General features: G+C 40.3%; 1 protein-coding gene and 1 pseudogene across 2 annotated transcripts; one reads left to right on the top strand and one right to left on the bottom strand.

The window, feature by feature from the left end:
• Positions 1 to 2,134: 2,134 nt before the first annotated feature.
• Positions 2,135 to 6,517, bottom strand: LOC120545741 (tripartite motif-containing protein 16-like). Of its 2 annotated transcripts, none has more exons than XM_039780297.1 (2): positions 6,473 to 6,517; positions 2,135 to 4,557 (listed from the first exon to the last, which is right to left on the bottom strand). In XM_039780297.1, exon 2 carries the CDS (start codon positions 4,268 to 4,270, stop codon positions 2,591 to 2,593), a length of 1,680 nt encoding a protein of 559 aa, XP_039636231.1. In that variant the 5' UTR covers positions 4,271 to 4,557; positions 6,473 to 6,517; the 3' UTR covers positions 2,135 to 2,590. The 2 variants fall into 2 exon arrangements, with proteins under 2 accessions (XP_039636231.1, XP_039636232.1); XM_039780298.1 differs by having other exon boundaries at positions 2,135 to 4,554; positions 6,473 to 6,516.
• Positions 6,518 to 13,138: 6,621 nt separating this feature from the next.
• Positions 13,139 to 15,240, top strand: LOC120545089 (annotated as a pseudogene).
• Positions 15,241 to 19,201: the final 3,961 nt, after the last annotated feature.

Raw genomic sequence — 19,201 nt, 5'->3', positions numbered from 1 at the left:
TGTAGGATAAAGGAGGTCTGGTGCTTTCTCTCTTCAGAGCCGTGCAGTGGAAGAGAAACTAAATACACTTTTAGTTTGATTTGATTTCTGGGTCACGCCAAACATTTGGCCCGTCCCACATGGGATTACAAGACACCGCTATTTAACAGACATCTTCCTGTCCCGCAGATACATAACGTGGAGAAACACATGAATAACAAACAACAACTAATATCTACAGAACACGGACTCAGGGGGTTGGGATGGCTGACCAGGTAATAGGCCTGCCAGGTGTAGGTGAAGGGAACCCACACCAGATCACCAAACGGCTACATGAAGCCAAAGCCATGGTGCGTGAGGTCATGGTGGTCAGGATGGCCTCCCTGAGGACACAGAGAACACTCGAACAACGCATTCCTTTAATCAAAGGAAGGCGGCTTCACCTGATCATAAAAAAATATAAGATTTCCTCACCACCCAAGGTTTCTCCCTAAAAGGAAGTTAATCATCGCCATTGTTGCACTAAATGCTTGCTCTTGGGGGAATTACTGGAATTTTTGGGTCTTTGTAAATTATAGAGTGGTCTAGACATACTCTACCTGTAAAGTGACTTGAGATAACTCTTGTTATGATTTAATACTATAAATAAAAAGCAGTGGTGGAATGTAACTAAGTACATTTACTCCAGTACTGTACTTCAGTCCAAATGTTGAGGTACTTGAACTTTACTTGAGTCTTTTCCTTTCATGCCACTTTCTACTTCTACTCTGCTACATTTCAGAGAGAAATATTGTACAATTTACTCAACTACATCCACCCAACAGCTTTAGTTACTAGTTACTTTACACATTACAGTTGTTTTCCATTGATAAACGACAGTGGGAACAGCTGGAGCTACATGTGCAAAACTAACTCCAGTCTGCACAGCAGCAGTTTATGTGAACCAAACTCTAGTTGGTTTTTTCATCGCTGAACAGTTTTCAAAACTCTACACACTTATCCCATGACTTTAACCACAACCTGCACAGCACTGTGGACTCACAGGACTTTGTTCAAATGCTAACACACTGCTGTCAGAACTGTTAACCACAACATTCAAAACACAATGGATTTCAGTCTGGTGCATTTCAAACACTGCTGATTGCAATTTTAACTGAAACACTTGTTAGTGAACACATACTGTGTATATATTATATATAGGGAAAGCTCAGAAAGACGTTTTTGGGGAAATAAAGAAACACCAAATAAGAATGACTCAGTTCTACACTGTACTGTTGGAGAGAAACAGGTAAAACAGCAAAGATACCAACATGTCCAGGTAAGATGTCTGACGTTACATACACAGTGTAGGAGACAAATTTGTTGTTTCACGCGTTCAGATTTTGGGTGTTGTGTCTTGTATGTATATTGGGTGTCACTGTGGTATTACCGTCCTAGGGCAAGGTTATAAAGGTAAGATCCAAATTGTTGCCAGCAGGTGTTTGGCCCGGAAAGGACAAATGGTTTTTTGACCGCTAATGCTGTGGCGCTGGAGTGCATTAGTGCCAAACCCTTTGTTCCAACGTTGTCTAATTGTTTATGGATTTAACGCTGAAAACATGGACATTTCATGCTGCACAGTTAACCAAAATAAACATATTGTTATTCTGTAACGCAACATCATCAGACGATTCTTGAACGCTACACATCATGTTAACATAATGCCAGGTCACTCCGGGTTCAACCACCTCAGTAGTTACAGTATCAGACCAAGCTTCTTTACACACAGCTATAAACAAGGTGAGAAACACTTCCTTTACTATAGTAGAACGGTGGACTTCCTGTTGTTCACAAAGTAATGGAGGTGGAAGCCATGGAAACACCACCTTCATTTGGATTTAGAGATGATGCAGGAGCATGGCGAGCCAGGACATCCCATGTTCTTTGTTATTACGTACCTAACCTAGTTTTTAACTTACTTTTCCAGTCATTACATAAATGACTACAGACAAAATAAATTGATATATATATTGAAGCAAGCTGCTGATTTTCATTCCCTCTTGTTTATGTAGCAGGTGCAGATTGATGACAGGAGGATGAATCTGATGCCACATATTTTAATCAAAAACTCTGTGTCTGTAATGAAGAAAGACAATAGAAGTTGTTAGTCATTTCCACAAGCGTAATGGCTGCCGACATTAACAGACGCTTTTGCAAAACAAAAACAAAAAGCAATAAAACCAAAATGTCCTTCAGCACATTCTCATCTGAACAACAAAATACATCATTACAGCTGCCTCAGTTACATACTATACAGTGGTTCTACACACATCAATTTAACAAATTATATTCAGATATACATTTCAAACATATTGAGTTAAAGAGCCAACTCTTTGAAGGTTTGAAAATAACTTCAACTTTGTGTAATTTCCCCTCAGTCTACCTATCTTACCTTCTAGAAACAGAACCATCAGACAGTTTCTACCTATGTTATGGGACTTATAGAACCAGAACCATTAGACAGTTTCTGTCTCTCTTTAGGTGTCACAACAATCAGCTCTCAGCAACAAACATGGAGACTAAATAAGTCGAAGAGTTAAAACACAGAATTTAACCCTTAAATGACTTCTGTCTATTTCAGTTTACACAACTCAGTAGAGGCTCCATTACAACCATTAACCAGAAGTCCAGCATAGAGTGGCTGAGTGAATGTGGTCTGGACTCTGTGGAGGAGAGTCATGGTTTCAGAGACGCTGTAGAAGGACAAAATACCTGCACTGTGATCCAGGTACACTACTACCTTGGAGGACTCAGGATCTGAGACGGGAGTTTGGACATCGTTGGACCAAAATAAATAACTTTTGTTGTTACAATCTAACCCCCAAGATTTGTCATTGAATCCAAAAACACATTCATCCGACCTCCCTGTTCTTCTGATATTCTTGTATGCGACTGCTACTTTAACTCCTCCTCCTTCTTCTCCTCTCATCTCCACCTCCCAGTAACAACGTCCAGTCAGACTCTCTCTACTCAGGACCTGACACTCTTCAGTGAATCTGTCTGGGTGACTAGAATAAGATTGATGTTGACTCATTACTGTTGCTTTCCTGTTCCCCTCAGATAATAACAGCCATGTGTATGCTGTGTTTGGATCCAGTGTGATTTCACGTGAATATTTTAAGAATCCAGCTCTGGTCTTGGGCTCTGGTTGTGGCAGTAAAACGTCCACTTCAGTCCCTGTCAGTGAGACGTTTGTCCACTCTTCTCTCAGGACGTCCTGTAGTTCATCTCTGACTTCTGACATGGCCGCTGTCACGTCCTCAAAGCAGCTCAGAGGAAGGATATGGATGCTGGATGTTGATTGGCTGAGTGGTGACAGTGAGGGGTAGTTGTGTAGAAACTGGTTGTGATCCTCTGTGTGCGAGAGCTTCTTCAGCTCAGCGTCTCTCCTCTTCAGCTCAGTGATCTCCTGCTCCAGCTTCTCCTGAAGATCTTTGACTCGACTCACTTCACTTTTCTGCTGGGATCTGACCTGCTGCTTCACATCCGAGCTTCTTTTCTCCAGGAGACGGATCAGCTCAGTGAAGATCTTCTCGCTGTCCTCCACTGCTTTATCAGCAGAGAGATTGATGGCTTCCACCTGCTGTTGAAGCAGCTTCACATCTTTCTCTCTGTCCTGGATTCTCTGCTGGATGTTTTGTCGACTCCCCTCGAGCTCTCTCTGCCTCTCAGCTGCCTCTGCTGCAGCTGAGACTGTGTCGTGGCCTTTATGTTCATCCATTAAGCAGAGATAACAGATAAGCTGCTGATCACTACGACAGAAAATCTTCATCACCTCATCATGACGAGAGCAGACGTTCTCCTGGAGCTTCTTGGACGGCTCCACCAGCTTGTGTTTCTTTAATGGAGCTACATTATAATGACATTGAAGGTGTTTCTCACAGTAAGAGACAAGACAGATCAGACAGGACTTGTGAGCTTTGAGTTTTCTCCCGGTGCAGACATCACAGGCCACATCTTCAGCTCCAGCATAGCAGTGATCAGCAGGAGCAGCTTGGAGTCCAGTCTTCTTCAGCTCCTCCACTAAATCTGCTAACATGGTGTTTTTCAGCAGGACAGGCCTCGGTGTGAACGTCTTCCTGCACTGAGGACAGCTGTAGCTGTACTTATGATCCTCTACATCCCAGTGGCTTTTAATACAGTTCATGCAGTAGCTGTGTCCACAGGGAGTAGTCACCGGCTCCTTCAGTAGATCCAGACAGATGGAACAAGAGAAGGTTTCCCGGTCCAGCTGAACTCCTTTCTGCTCCATTTCACCTCTCAGTGACGACTGTCTGTGTGTTTGTCTGTCTGTCTCTGTGAGTCTCTGTCTCTGCAGGTCAAACCCTCCCAGCACAGCTGTGAACCTGCCGACACACCTGTCCGACCGTATATGGACTTCCCTCAGCCGGCTGTTACACGTTGAAGAATCACGTGCGTTTACGTCTCACAGCGTTACGTAACTTCGTCCTTTTCCTTCTGTGCTGGGAAACGACACTGTCCAATCTCTCTGCACGTCTCCCTCAGGTGTGTTTCTCCAGATGACTCAGCGCTCGTCTGCTGATGATAAAAACAGAGTTTTACATTCATTACCACTTCAGGGAAAGAGTCGTACATTTACAGACATAATTAAAGAAAAATATATACTTTATATCCATGATTTATCAGTATTTATCCTCCTTTAAGCATGTTTACACTGGACCGCAGCCTGTTTTTGTCAAACAAAGGCCTTCTTTTACTGATAAATTACTGATCCTATGCACTTTTTACACTAGCCGCTGTAAACTAGAGCTGTCAGTCTTCCTCTATAATACCATTCAAAATGAATGTTATTATTTTTTTTTAAATATTCAAATAACATTTGAATATTAAATGCTAAAATGCAACCTGTTATAAATATGTACTACACTACCCAGGCTTATGCATTGTCAATACCAGTAAAAATGTGGTTGTTGTTAAACGTTCTGTGTGTCTCTTCTTTTTTATTTTTTTATAGTTCAAAATGGATCCATGAAATGTAGCACGCCAACTGTAACAGATGTGGACAGGGTATGGAGACAGACAACTTGCGGACGGTTTTCTAAAATGTATTTGCTCTGCAGAAGACTATATCACATTAACTGGCTTCTGGTCTACTGTTTCCCTACTATCTCACCTCTGCTCCTCAGCAATACAAGACGGTATTTTCTAAGGGTCAGTGTATAATTTGGTCATTCGATTTTCATTTCATAAACAGGTATTATAAAACTAAAAATGAATGGTTATTTGATTGCGTTTTAAAATAAAAAATCTGAAATACAAGGTGTTTTTTCCTTTTCATGATCAAAAGGGGATGGGAGAAATTTAAAAATATGCTTTGATATTAATTTTCTATTTCATATAACAAAAAATAAAATTGAAAAATGGCCTGTTTTTTCATATTCAGAGACCGGATGTTGACATTTCCAAGGCAACAGCATCAGTGTACCAGTGTTGCTTTCAGCCCAGGCTAAACTTACTTTGGAAACCTATACTCTAGATAATGCTTGGGGGGACTTTTATTGCATAATGTCACATTTATTTATTACCCTCTCTCCTTGCCTTCCTCTGACTGTCTGTTTCTACCCGCCACAAACAACTTTGCCCGAAGAGAGTCAAACCAACGGAAGAAATAGACTTTCAGTTCACGGCTGTAACGTTACGGTTACAGCGCCAAAGTCTGGTCCCAGCAAACTTGCTGTTGCTGCCGTTAAGTTTGCTGATCTGGCAGAAAGTCACCAGCGGTTCGGGATCAGATCACAGGGATCAGTGATATGCTTTGATGCACTGATGCCAGGAAGGCTAGCTAGTTGCTTTTAGTCTGAGTCTGAGTCTGTGAGATAACAAAACTTCCTCTAGACGGAAATAAATAAAAGTAAAACATATGTATGTATTTAGGCTATTGAACTATAATGACTAATGCATATGTTTTGTATTGCCTCATTTATGTATTTAATTATGCATTTCATAGCCATATGTATGTATAGAGGTTCAAAAAACGGACGATCAGTCACTCAGGAAGTTAGGCTACACTTTCCCTTAATATAACTGCAGCCTGGGTTAAAGCAAAACTGGTAGGCTACACCGGTGCTATTGGAAATGCAACATTCGGTCTCAGAATATTTAAAAAATATTTTGTTTTTTAATATCTGTTGAGGAAATGAACCAAAAGATACACTGACCTCTAAGAGTGATTTTTATTTCTACCATAGCGTACATAACAATGACATTACAGTATCTCATTCAACTCTTAATGTGCACATTGCTAGCCAACAGCAGCAATTAGAATAGACTGGGAAAACCTTACTTAAATTATAACAATATATGTGAAAAACATGAGAAACTATGTTTTATAACTTTCTAACAGTTTTAGTGGGCAAAGTTAAACAGCCCGTGGGTTCGGGTGACTGCACAGATAACAACAAGAATATAACGTCTAACAAAGAGCTCCACATACCTGCAGAAGACAATATCACATGAATGGCTTCTGGTCTACTGTCTCTACTGTCCGTTCCTCTGCTCCTAAACATGAAATAACAGAGTTTACACTCTCAACATGGACTGGAGAGCCTCCTCCGTTATTTACATTACACAGGAACAGCAAGAAAACGGCGCGAAAAGGAAAAGAGGTCAACAAAGCAGCGTTACAACTTATATTTAACCGTAAAACGGCACAACACAGCTAGTTAATATCGGATTAACTTTGAGACAATATATATTGAAGGGTCACAACACAACTTTCAAAGAAAACCATAAAATAGGGCAGCAGCATTTTACACGGACCTACCTCAGCATCACAAGACGGTATTGTGAGGACACCGAAGCTACGGCAACTCAGGAGGGACAATAGAGGCGAGTGCAGAACATCTCTACAGGAAACAACAGCAATATGATAAATAAATTAAACTCAATAACATAACATTAACAAATACCCAACAAATCATTAAATGATGATACAAATTAAATTAAATATAAATTGGAAATTATAATGAATAATTAATAAAGTGCGCTTTTAATCTCCATTACATACAGTTTCCAAATGAGACACACAGAATCTAATGTCTTGACAGAAATTGAAAAGCTACTTGGGCTAAAATTACAGATGGAGCCAATGTCTCTTATTCTTGGTCTTCCTGCTAGAGTTAAAAAAAGTTAAAAAAAACATTTTAACACTACATTATATTTAATGTGTTCTTACATCGAGACAGAGACACACAGACACACAGAGACAGAGACACACAGAGACACTGAGACACACAGAGAAAGAGAGACATAACTTCCTGCTAGATATGTAGTGTTAAAAAACCAGAGACTCTTCTGTATTCTTACATATGCAGCTAGGACAAATCTATTATTACAGTGGATTAGTGATAAACAGCCAACTGTTAAGGGCTGGCATGAAGTGGTGTTTGATTTAGTACCTCTGAATACCTGACATGTGTGATACATTCCAAATCAAACCAATTTTATAAAGTTTGGGAACCTTATCTGAATTATTTGGACCCCGTGTCGCTGGCATTATGTTACCGGGATTTTCTGAAAGGTCATAAGAGAGAGTACTTTGCTGTGTATGTTTTTTTTCTTTATTCATTCATTTTTATTGTATGTGTGTAGCTGACCCCATGTTGTATTTTGGTGTTGTGTTTTTGGATGTGTGTGTTTGTTCCTCAGATCCTGAAAAGGACATCCCGCTGCAGCTGAAGAGACCTCAAAACAAATGCAGGAATTTGAATTACATATTTGTCTACTAAAATCTCCTAAAAAGACTACAAGGAAGCATATCTTAAAATGTTTTCTCACATACAGTTTGGTCGACAAAAACCCCTAAAAAAGTCAGCCAAAAACTTCCTTAGAGCCGTCATAGAAAAAAGTGTCAGCAAAATTGACAATAACTTCCAAAAAGTGACAAAAACGAGGTGGGCCAAAATGCGATGAGAGACGGATCAAAATCTGCGAGGGGCGGAGTTGGTCCCCGCGGCCTCGAAGTTTGACAAATGTGGCATAAAACATCAGATTTTAAAAACTACATGTGTTTTGTGTGCAGAAATCTTAATGTGTAAAGTAACTAGTAACTAAAGCTATCTGATTAATGTAGTGGAGTAAAAGTACAATATTTCTCTCTGAAATGTAGCAGAGTAGAAGTAGAAAGTGGCAAGACAAGAAAAACTCAAGTAAAGTACAAGTACCTTAACATTTAGACTGAAGTACAGTACTGGAGTAAATGTACTTACCGTAGTTACATTTTGTAAAAAGTAAGATCCTTTTGTTTAACGCCCGAAGTCACAATCACCAAACTCCATGTAAATAATCAGGACTTTTAGCGTGTATAGAGCCAGCATATCTCCACCAGACTCCATGTAAATAATCAGGACTTTTAGCGTGTATAGAGCCAGCATATCTCCACCAGACTCCATGTAAATAATCAGGACTTTTAGCGTGTATAGAGCCAGCATATCTCCACACGTAAATGGTTGAATTAAGGGTTTATTTCAACGAAACCAGAGTGGTGATTGTTGGAACAGTGGAAAGATGAACCAAGACGGCTTTTGATAGTTTTTTTTTGTTTTTCCACTTTAAATTAAGTGTGTTTTACGATGATAAAAGTACTGATTATTTACATGGAGTCTGGTGGGTTTGGTGATGGATGGAGAAACGAGTAGGCCTAACTAAAGCTGTCAGATTAATGTAGTGGAGTGAAAAGTACCTCAACATTTGTACTAACAGTACGTTACATGAGTAAATGTACTTAGTTACATTCCACAACCACAACTACTATATAACGTTGTATATGTCTCAAAGATAGAGACCGTTGCCCGGCGAATATTTCCTTTGCTGTTGAGATTACAAGATATGAACGTTAGGGACTAGCTAACGTTCCACATATTGTAAAACATGCAGTTCGTGGTAGTAAACGTCAGAAAATAGTCCTAAACTATCGATTATTTACATGTTACCTGCCAATAAGCTGTTCCTTTATCAGAAACCCAGCTGTGAATAAGAGGGAGACCGTTTGTCGAGTCCGGTGAGTTAAATCACACAATGCTAGTCTGTTGTTAGCCATTTAGCCTCGTTGTTGTTAACCATTTAGTTAGCCTCGTTGTTAGTCATTTTGCGGAGAAAACACATCGTTTTTGCGTTTTAAGTTCAGATACCTTTCTTATTAAAACAGTCAGAGTCACGAGAATGCTTTCTAATGTATATGTATATGTAACGTACGTTAGTGCATACTGTGTCACTTTAAAATGTTTTTTAAAAGCTAATTTGAATCGCTAGCTAGCGCTAATTGCTGACTCATGCTGTAAGCTAGCTAGTAGTAGCTCAGCTACTTTGTGTTTAGTGTAGTGCTTAACACGTTAATGGTTGAAATACAACTACAATGTGATTTTACTCATATTTGGTTAATAAACCATATATTTTATGTGTAACTTAGGATAAGTCAATACTTACATATTAAAATAAGGCATACAAATGGTTAGAAAAGGGATTTGTTAAAGTTAAAAGTAGTAAAAGAGGGGGTTAAGACGTACTTCCTCATGAAAATGTTACGTTTTTTAAATTAAAAAATGCAATTTCCCCTGTACAGTTTGTGTGTCTCTTTAGATTGACATTTATTGATCCTTTCGGAAATTCACCTTGCACCATACGGCTCATCAGACAGACGGACAGACAGACAGACAGACAGACAGACAACAGGATACTACATAGGCTACTGCAGTTGTCTGAAGTATGTAGTATGCAGTACCTACTACATACTGCGTTCATCAGTAGTATGCAGTATGAAACCGTTAAATGGTTTTATTCTGCTAGTATGCTAGGCCAAGCTGAGCCTTTGAACAAGCTCTTAAAGCATTTATAAGATGCTGAAAATCTAAGAAACTGAAACTTAATTTCTTGCATCTTTATTGTGAAATAAGCAAATACAACACACACTAATTATGAACTGAAACATTAAATCTAATGTATATACATGTTTAGGGCTGAAACGATTCCTCGAGTAACTCGAATAATTCGATTACTAAATCCTTGATGCAAAATGATTTGCCTCGAAGCTTTGTTTAATCAATCTTACCAATGTTGTATCGCTCACGGTGTTTCCGCACGGATGATTATTACTGTCGCACACAGGGTCATGAAGATTGACGGGCGAGGATTACAAAATGAAGAAAGATCGTAAATAGCGAGGGGCTAAGAGAAGAGACAGGCTGGAGAAAATGACAGAAAGTGTCCAAAGTTTGGAATCAGTTCAAACGTAATTAAAACAAAAACTCTGTACAGTGTGTACTACTGCAAAATCAAACTAGCTTACCATGATAATCGCACGACGTCAGTGCTTCAGCATCTCAACAGAAAACATTGATTCTAACTAATTCATCCATTCCACCAAGCAGACCCGACAAAATTAAATCAAAGAGTCGCATGGACGATGAAACTACACCAAACAACAACTACCAAAAATAAAGACAAGAGAATACGTAGTGGTGACCACTATCTGATCTGAAGAGCTGACGTGTTGACTATCCCTTCGGAAAAACAGCTGATTGTTGCGCACCATTTTCTCTCCTCTCTCTCTTCACGGAGAAACAGCTGATCAACGATCATCTACTAGCATAAGTGTAACAGAGCTGTGTAGCATTGTAATCAAATATATAAATTAAAATAGTTTGAGTATAACTAATATTTAAATATAGGCCTATATACAGATCAGTCTCAGGTTGAAACTTGTAGTTCTGAAAGTTAAGTTGCACAACTTAAGGTAATGTTTATGTATGTTTAATTTATGCCTTAGTTTGAGGTTGTTATTGTATTTCAGAAAATGTTTTATTTAAAAACAATGTAATATGGCACTTAAATACACTTAATGTTAAGTTTTTGAGAGATGATATTGTAAGCAATCTAGACAATAAAAATGTAGCTTTTTCTGAAAATTAAACCAAACTATTGTTTATTATTGCTCTTCAATTAAACAAAAGTATTTCTCATCCAATTACTCGATTAATCGATGGAATAATCTGTAGAATACTCGATTACTAAAATAATTGATAGCTGCAGCCCTATACATGTTATAATTTATTTACCAGACGGTATTTCTCTGCCCTGTCAGTCGCTCCTCCCTCTCCTCTGCCTGCTTCGTGGCGGTTTGTGTGAGTGACAGCCCGGTCAGCGAGCTTGTTACGTGCATAGCGTAACGCTGTGAAGCTTTATAACTCAGAAAAGGCAGACAACCACAGGTTCTAGTTAATAGGAAATTATTTATTAGGAATAACCCCTTGAGATGTAGCATCTCGTTTTCCAAGGGGTCCTTAAAGGCAAACAAATACAATACATTCACAATTAGACAAAACAACTTGAGGAGACCTCAAGAAAAACATACATCACATATACAGTACATACATACTGACAAACAAAAGCAAAGCTCTCCTTCACAACAAAACCAGCCATATCCTCCCCATTATCCTGTTAATCTGATAATATATATGTGTGTGTGTGTGTTTTTTCACAAAACGCGATCGGGAAATAAAGGCCTCTTGTCTGTGAGTCTCCGAAGGCGCTGCACACTCACAGCTCGAGGTCTGTGAAGGTGGACCGGCCGGGCGGCCAGCAGGCACCCGCCGGCTCGTAACTTCGAACTGTGGAGCCTCTGAACTCCAACACCATTGGAACAAAAATAACAATCCCGCGGTTGTTGTGGTTGTGGCGGCGCTTTGCATTGTGGGATACGGTAGCAGTCGACTCGTCCACACTGGAGATTTTCTCCGAATCAGTACGACACATCCGGGTATTTTTGGCATACTGCAAATTTTGCTTTTGTTGGAGCATACAAAACTGAATGCTGCTTCTAAAAATAAAACTAAATAAATGTTTCAACAGCAGTCTGATAAACAATAATGTCCACAATGCTATTTTCCAACAAACTGTAGCTTTCAGTATTTCACGGGACCCGCGTGAATGCGGATTTGATGTCGCGGCTTTCGTGGCTGTTTGTCACTTTGCCTTAGATTGAGTGACAAGTAGCTAACTGCCCTTTTGTTTATTTGGTTGCCGTGACTTTGCGAGTGATGACGTCCTGTCACTGTTCCAGTTGCTCACCCTAAAGGGGAGAGAGAGCAGATGATAGTTCGCTTGAGTTCAGTAGAGCGAATGGCTCTGCGGAAGTCGAGTGTAATTACGACTTTTGATAAACAGCTGAAGGGGCGGGAGGTGTACATAGCAGAAACCCTGTTGTGTGTCTGCCCTATTTCTGATACCGTGCAGGCAGAAATTTTGCCATGGCGGTCGCTTCTACAAAATCAACAGACAGGAAACACTGGGATAAATACTGATAAATCATGGATACAAAGCCGGGCTCCAGACTAACTTTTTGCCTTGGTTGCACTGGATGCGCCTACCATTTTTATTTTGGTGCACCCAAATTCTTCCCTTACGTCGCCATTAACGCTGAATGGCGATACACGATATATAGCTCTGTATTTTTTTACAAAGTGTGCTAAATGTTCAGTTTTAAGTCAAAGCCACTTTTCACAAGCTCTTTTATTAAAATAGATTGTGATTAAAATAAAATGCAAAGACAGGGTTTCCTTTCCCAGTTTGAAAATATACAGCTGCAACATATGTAAATGAAAGTTATCTGAAATAAATTGCCTAGGATATATCAAAATATATATATCTGAGAAAGCTCCTTCACTTGTTTTCAACAACAATAACACACTGATTAAAAAAAAAAAAAAAGAAAAACGCCGGATAGCTCAGTTGGTAAATATAGAGGTTTGACTCCGACCTGCAGCCCTTTCCTACATGTCATTCCCCCTCTCTCTCCCCCTTTCATGTCTTCAGCTTTCCTATCAAAATAAAGGCCCAAATCTTAAAAAAAAGAAAAAAAAAGACAGACAGACAACGAGGAACGTTAAGGCACCGGGCGACCTAGGAAAAATCTTTGTCATACCCTTTCAAATTTTGGTCGCATTTGCAACCAAATTGGTCGCACTCTAGAGCCCTGTAAAGTATATATTTTGGTTTAATTATGTCTGTAAATGTAGGACTCTTTCCCTGAAGTGGTAAGGACTGTAAAACCCTGTTTTTATATGACAGAGAACCGCAGACAGTCATGTCACTGAACGAGAGGTGAAATGGAGCAGAAAGGAGTTCAGCTGGACCGGAAACCTTCTCTTGTACCATCTGTCTGGATCTACTAAAGGATCCGGTGACTAACCCCTGTGGACACAACTACTGCATGAACTGTATTAAAAGACACTGGGATGTAGAGGATCGTAAGTACAGCACAGCTGTCCTCAGTGCAGGAAGACGTTCACACCGAGGCCTGTCCTGCTGAAAAACACCATGTTAGCAGATTTAGTGGAGGAGCTGAAGAAGACTGGACTCCAAGCTGCTCCTGCTGATCACTGCTATGCTGGAGCTGAAGATGTGGCCTGTGATGTCTGCACCGGGAGAAAACTCAAAGCACACAAGTCCTGTCTGCAATGTCTGGCTTCTTTCTGTGAGAAACATCTTCAGCCTCATTATGAATCAGAGACATTCAAGGAAACACAAGATGGTGGAGCCGTCCAAGAAGCTCCAGGAGAACGTCTGCTCTTGTCATGATGAGGTGATGAAGATGTTCTGCCGTACAGATCAGCAGCTTATCTGTTATCTCTGCTCTGTGGAGGAACATAAAGGCCACGACACGGTCTCAGCTGCAGCAGAGGCAGCTGAGAGGCAGAGAGAGCTCGAGGGGAGTCGACAAGACATCCAGCAGAGAATCCAGGACAGAGAGGAAGATGTGAAGCTGCTTCAACAGCAGGCGGAGGCCATCAATCTCTCTGCTGATAAAGCAGTGGAGGTCAGCGAGAAGATCTTCACTGAGCTGATCCGTCTCCTGGAGAAAAGAAGCTCTGATGTGAAGCAGCAGGTCAGATCCCAGCAGAGAAGTGAAGTGAGTCGAGTCAAAGATCTTCAGGAGAAGCTGGAGCAGGAAGATCACTGAGCTGAAGAGGAAAGACGCTGAGCTGAAGAAGCTCTCACACACAGAGGATCACAACCAATTTCTACACAACTACCCCTCACTGTCACCACTCAGCCAATCTACATCCAGCATCCATATCCGTCCTCTGAGCTGCTTTGAGGACGTGACAGCGCCGCTGTTAGAAGTCAGAGATAAACTACAGGACGTCCTGAGAGAGAAGAGGACAAACATCTCACTGACAGGGACTGAAGTGGACGTTTTACTGCCACAACCAGAGCCCAAGACCAGAGCTGAATTCTTAAAATATTCACGTGAAATCAGACTGGATCCAAACAACGCCACACACCGCGGCTGTTATTATCTGAGGGGAACAGGAAAGCAGCAGTAATGAAAAAACATCAGTCTTATTCTAGTCACCCAGACAGATTCACTGGCTGGTGGGAGGTCCTGAGTAGAGAGAGTCTGACTGGACGTTGTTACTGGGAGGTGGAGAGGAGAGGGGAGAGGAGTTGATGTAGCAGTCGCACAAGAATATCAGCAGAGCAGGGTGGTCGAATGAATGTGGATTTGGATACAATGACAAATCTTGGGGGTTATATTATAACAACAACAAATATACATTTTGGTCCAACAAAGTCCAAACTCCTGTTTCAGGTCCTGAGTCCTCCAGAGTAGGAGTGTACCTGGATCACAGTGCAGGTATTCTGTCCTTCTACAGCGTCTCTGAAACCATGACTCTCCTCCACAGAGTCCAGACCACATTCACTCAGCCGCTCTATGCTGGACTAATGGTTTGAATGGTCTTCTAGAGACTCTGCTGAGTTGTGTAAACTGAAATAGACAGAAGTCATTTAAGGGTTAATTCTGTGTTTTAACTCTTCGACTTATTTAGTCTCCATGTTTGTTGCGGAGAGCTGATTGTTGTGTCATTCTATTTTTTTCTACGTTTTTCATGTGTTTAAACATTTTTGTTGCTTTTTATTAAAATTATTTTGCTTTCATCAACATTTTTGTAAATTAGTTTGTTTTTTTTTATTGTATTGACATTTTAGAAGCGATGAGATGTTTTTGTGTGTTGAGACATTCAGGGAGCCCCAGAAGCTCTGAATGTGCTCAGTTGAGATCTGTTATTTTACCTTTGATTGTTGAAACAGGACGATATGTTAAAAAAGATGTTTACCGAAATGATCTGTAGATATTAGTTCTTTGTTATTCATGTATTTCTCCGCGTTATGTATCTGCAGGACAGGAAGATGTCTGTTAAATAGCGGTGTCTTGTAATCCCATGTGGGACGGGCAAAATGTTTGAGCCAACATTTCCTCTCTACACGACTCAATAAATATTACACTAAAACTAACTTTTTCTTAGTTTCATTAGTAGTTCCTCTTGCCCGCCTTGATATTATGTAACAGCATACGTTGCCAAAAGCCACAAGGGCATAACTGCAAAGCATTATGGTTAAAATGCATAATTCCTTCCATAGAATTTGGGTTTTTTTCAGTTCAATTTTATAGCATTTGAAAAGAAATTATATGGTTTTAAAACAGTGTCCTGACTAAACTTTGACATAAACCAGTCTGTGATCCACTCAACATCCTCTCATCTTAACTGTTAGTCAAAATAATTCATAATTTCTGCTTTTTAAACTCAAAAATGAGGTATAATGTCATTTAAGTCAGGTTTATTGGCCATTAAAGAAACAACGCCCGAAAAAAAAAAGATTATGTCGGAAGAAAACGTTTTTTGACCCGGAAGGGACAAAAGTTGATGGTCCAGGAAGACGAGATGAGGGTTAAGCAGTCGGAAGAGTAAGATGTTCATTGTGTGGGTGAGGAAGAGAAAGAGTCAAAGCTTGCTGACACTGCTAAGAAGTGTCTCACTGGGACTGACCTGATGTCATGTTCAGCTTACTGGTTCCAGAGGGAGCTACAGCCAGGGAGATGCTTTGAGATACCCACCGTGGTCAGAAAGAACAGGGGAGATACTTTGTTTCTCTCACTATGACTCTAGAGTCAGCACTCACTCTGAAGCTAATCGCCGTCACTCTCTCTCTCCCTGGCTCTACCACACTCCCTCCCCCACACACACATGCACACTCACAAGTATAAACATTAGGCCACTTATGTAGGCTACGGGAAGCTCTGCATGGAGCCTGCACAGAACCATAAAACTTAGCTTTTAGTATAGAGGACCTTTGGTAACGCTGTTTCAGCACCATGGACAGTCCCCTCTGTTTTAGTAACAAGGCTCTGTTTCAGCACCATGGACAGTCCCCTCTGTTTTAGTAACAAGGCTCTGTTTCAGCACCAAGGACAGTCCCCTCTGTTTTAGTAACAAAGCTCCGTTTCAGCACCATGGACAGTCCCCCTCTGTTTTAGGAACAAGGCTCTGTTTCAGCACCATGGACAGTCCCCTCTGTTTTAGTAACATGGCTCCGTTTCAGCATCATGGACAGTCCCCTCTGTTTTAGTAACAATGCTCTGTTTCAGCACCATGGACAGTCCCCTCTGTTTTAATAACAAGGCTCTGTTTCAGCATCATGGACAGTCCCCTCTGTTTTAGTAACAATGCTCTGTTTCAGCACCATGGACAGTCCCCTCTGTTTTAGTAACATGGCTCCGTTTCAGCATCATGGACAGTCCCCTCTGTTTTAATAACAAGGCTCTGTTTCAGCACCATGGACCATATCCTGAGGGCTTCCAGGGATTTAAACAATCACTCATTATCGTTCCAAAGATACCTTTCTGTAATAATGTTGCTTGAGGCTGCGGGTGTTGTGTCAATGGCTTCATGATATGATGCATATGGTTGTGTTGGTCTTGTCACTGTTTGTGAAAGATGAGCAATAGATTGTTGCCCTGTGATGTGCTTCAGTCTGACTGCATATCACTTTGTTTATGTTTTTTATTGTAAGTACTGTATATGTCAGCTGTATGACAAAACAATATGTCAAGTGTTATGTGTGAAGCATTTGAACTCAAGGCAAATATCCCTCTGGGGACAATAAAGTATCGACTGCAAAGTGGTCTCCATGATGTGTAAAAATGAAAACCTTGTCGTAGGACTATAGCAAACACATCGTTGGAAAGGTCTCAACCTGGACAGTAACATATGTCAGTCTGGAGAGCATACATTACTCCTGCTTTGAAATATTGACCTCTGAACCTTGAACCCAGCACATGTTTGAAGGGTGGTCATTTAGCAACAGAAGGTGCTACACACATAAAACCAGCTGTTATAGAAAGCTCTGGACCTCAGCTATCATGTAGATATGGTTTTCAAAGTTTACCCACTGTAAGCACTGTCGAATATGGTAATAAGCTATTTTCACCTATTTAACGATTCGATTGACACCAGTGTGTTCCGCATCCTTAAAAAATCCAGGGTGTATCCAAAATTATACACTGCCAACTTCTAATTATAAGAAATATACCAATATACTTTAAAACTACAACTCCCATAAAGAGGCGCCACAGAACCTGTTACAAAGCTAGTGCACTTGTAGTTCTTCCGGGGTGGGTTGGGGGGACATGTTCGGCTGCTGTGTTTCTGCTGTCGGCCGTAAATGGGCTTCATTCCATTTCATATTGACCAAGCAAAACAATACATGAGACAAATACATGAAACTATATTTTATTATTACTGTTATCTTTATTGTTTGAATCCTCAAATACAATGTTAGACAAAAACATCAATATTACGAATGTTATGTATGTTTTATCTTCTTATCCGCCGAGCCGATGCGTTACTACGTCACTTCGAGTATTCCCCCCGATTCTTTTAAACGTTATTACGGTGCATAAACTTACTGGAACAAATCTGACCAACGTGCTGTTGCTGGTGATAAAAACACTGATTATATATATGTAGATTGAAGCGATACTGACGTTAAAACCCGCTGATCAATGTCCAAATCTCTGATCTGAAGCTCTGAGCCCGCATTGCATTGTGGGATATTGGCTTTGAATCTGCTCAGCTGGGCTCATATCATATCATTGTGTTCTGTTTTACAGCATACTGTAATAAGCCTATTTCACCGATAATAAGACCGAAATAATATTATTAATATAAAAAATGAATACCATGATAGCATCTAAATAAATGTAGATAGATGTAGCATTATAGTTTTAAAAATATAAATAAACAACAAAGCAACTCAGCTTCCCTTGCCGAAATAGACCGAAATAATAATTAACATTAAATAACATTAAAAACATTAAAAGAAATAAATATAAAACATGATATCTTGTGGATAAATGTTGATTAAAACAGCTGTTATTGGGCTAAAAATACCAATAATAAAACTGCCACCGATTTCAAATTATGGGGGCGTGTTTTTCTTTCATCTATATCCGACGGTGAGGGATTAATATTAATGTCTATCTGTCTATCTGTTGGACTAATTTAACTCCCTTTTAAAACTGATCTCACTTGTAATCTGTGTTAAATGCAGTGGTAATATGTTCCAGTTTGACATGGCCCTATACATGACAGTATTCTTTATGGCATTAGTTTTAGGTAAAGGTAGTGTGAAGCGTCTCATGAAGGCTTGCCTAGTGTTGTGATAGTGTCTGTCACATGATAATGTGAAAGGTCATCACGACATGGGGTGGAATTAATTTCATCATTCTATTTGCCAAATTATATATTCACAAGCAGACATTTTCTAATTCATTTCCCTAATGTTGAACCTTTTCTCTTTTCTCGAGCTGGATTCTTAAAATATTCATCTAAAAACTTACATCATAAACTGTAAGCCTTTTTATTCACCCCGTGAGTCCTATTCATTCATTCTGGTCGGTGTTTACCGACCAGATACTATGGAGCGCGGACCAACCCGGACTCCCTAGTTATTGTCCTTGGTGACTTTAACAAAGGAAACCTCACTCATGTACTACTTAAATACAGACAGCATATTAAATGCCCGACCAGAGAGGAGAACATTCTGGATCACTGTTACACCACAGTCAGGGTGATGTATCACCCGTCCCCCGTGCTGCACTGGTACTCTCTGACCACGTAATGGTTCACCTGATCCCCTCCTACAGGCAGAAACTAAAGCTCTGCAAACCTGTAGTGAGGACATCAAGGAAGTGGACCAGTGTAGCTGTGGAGGATCTCCAGACGTGCTTGGACTCCACTGACTGGGATGTGTTCAGGACTGCTACCAACAGTCTGGATGAGTACACAGAGGCTGTGACGTCATACATCAGCTTCTGTGAGGACTG

Source organism: Perca fluviatilis, chromosome 17 (assembly GCF_010015445.1).
Source record: "Perca fluviatilis chromosome 17, GENO_Pfluv_1.0, whole genome shotgun sequence".
In the NCBI taxonomy this organism is placed as follows: Eukaryota; Metazoa; Chordata; class Actinopteri; order Perciformes; family Percidae; genus Perca; species Perca fluviatilis.
This window is presented reverse-complemented; position numbering and strand designations above follow the sequence as displayed.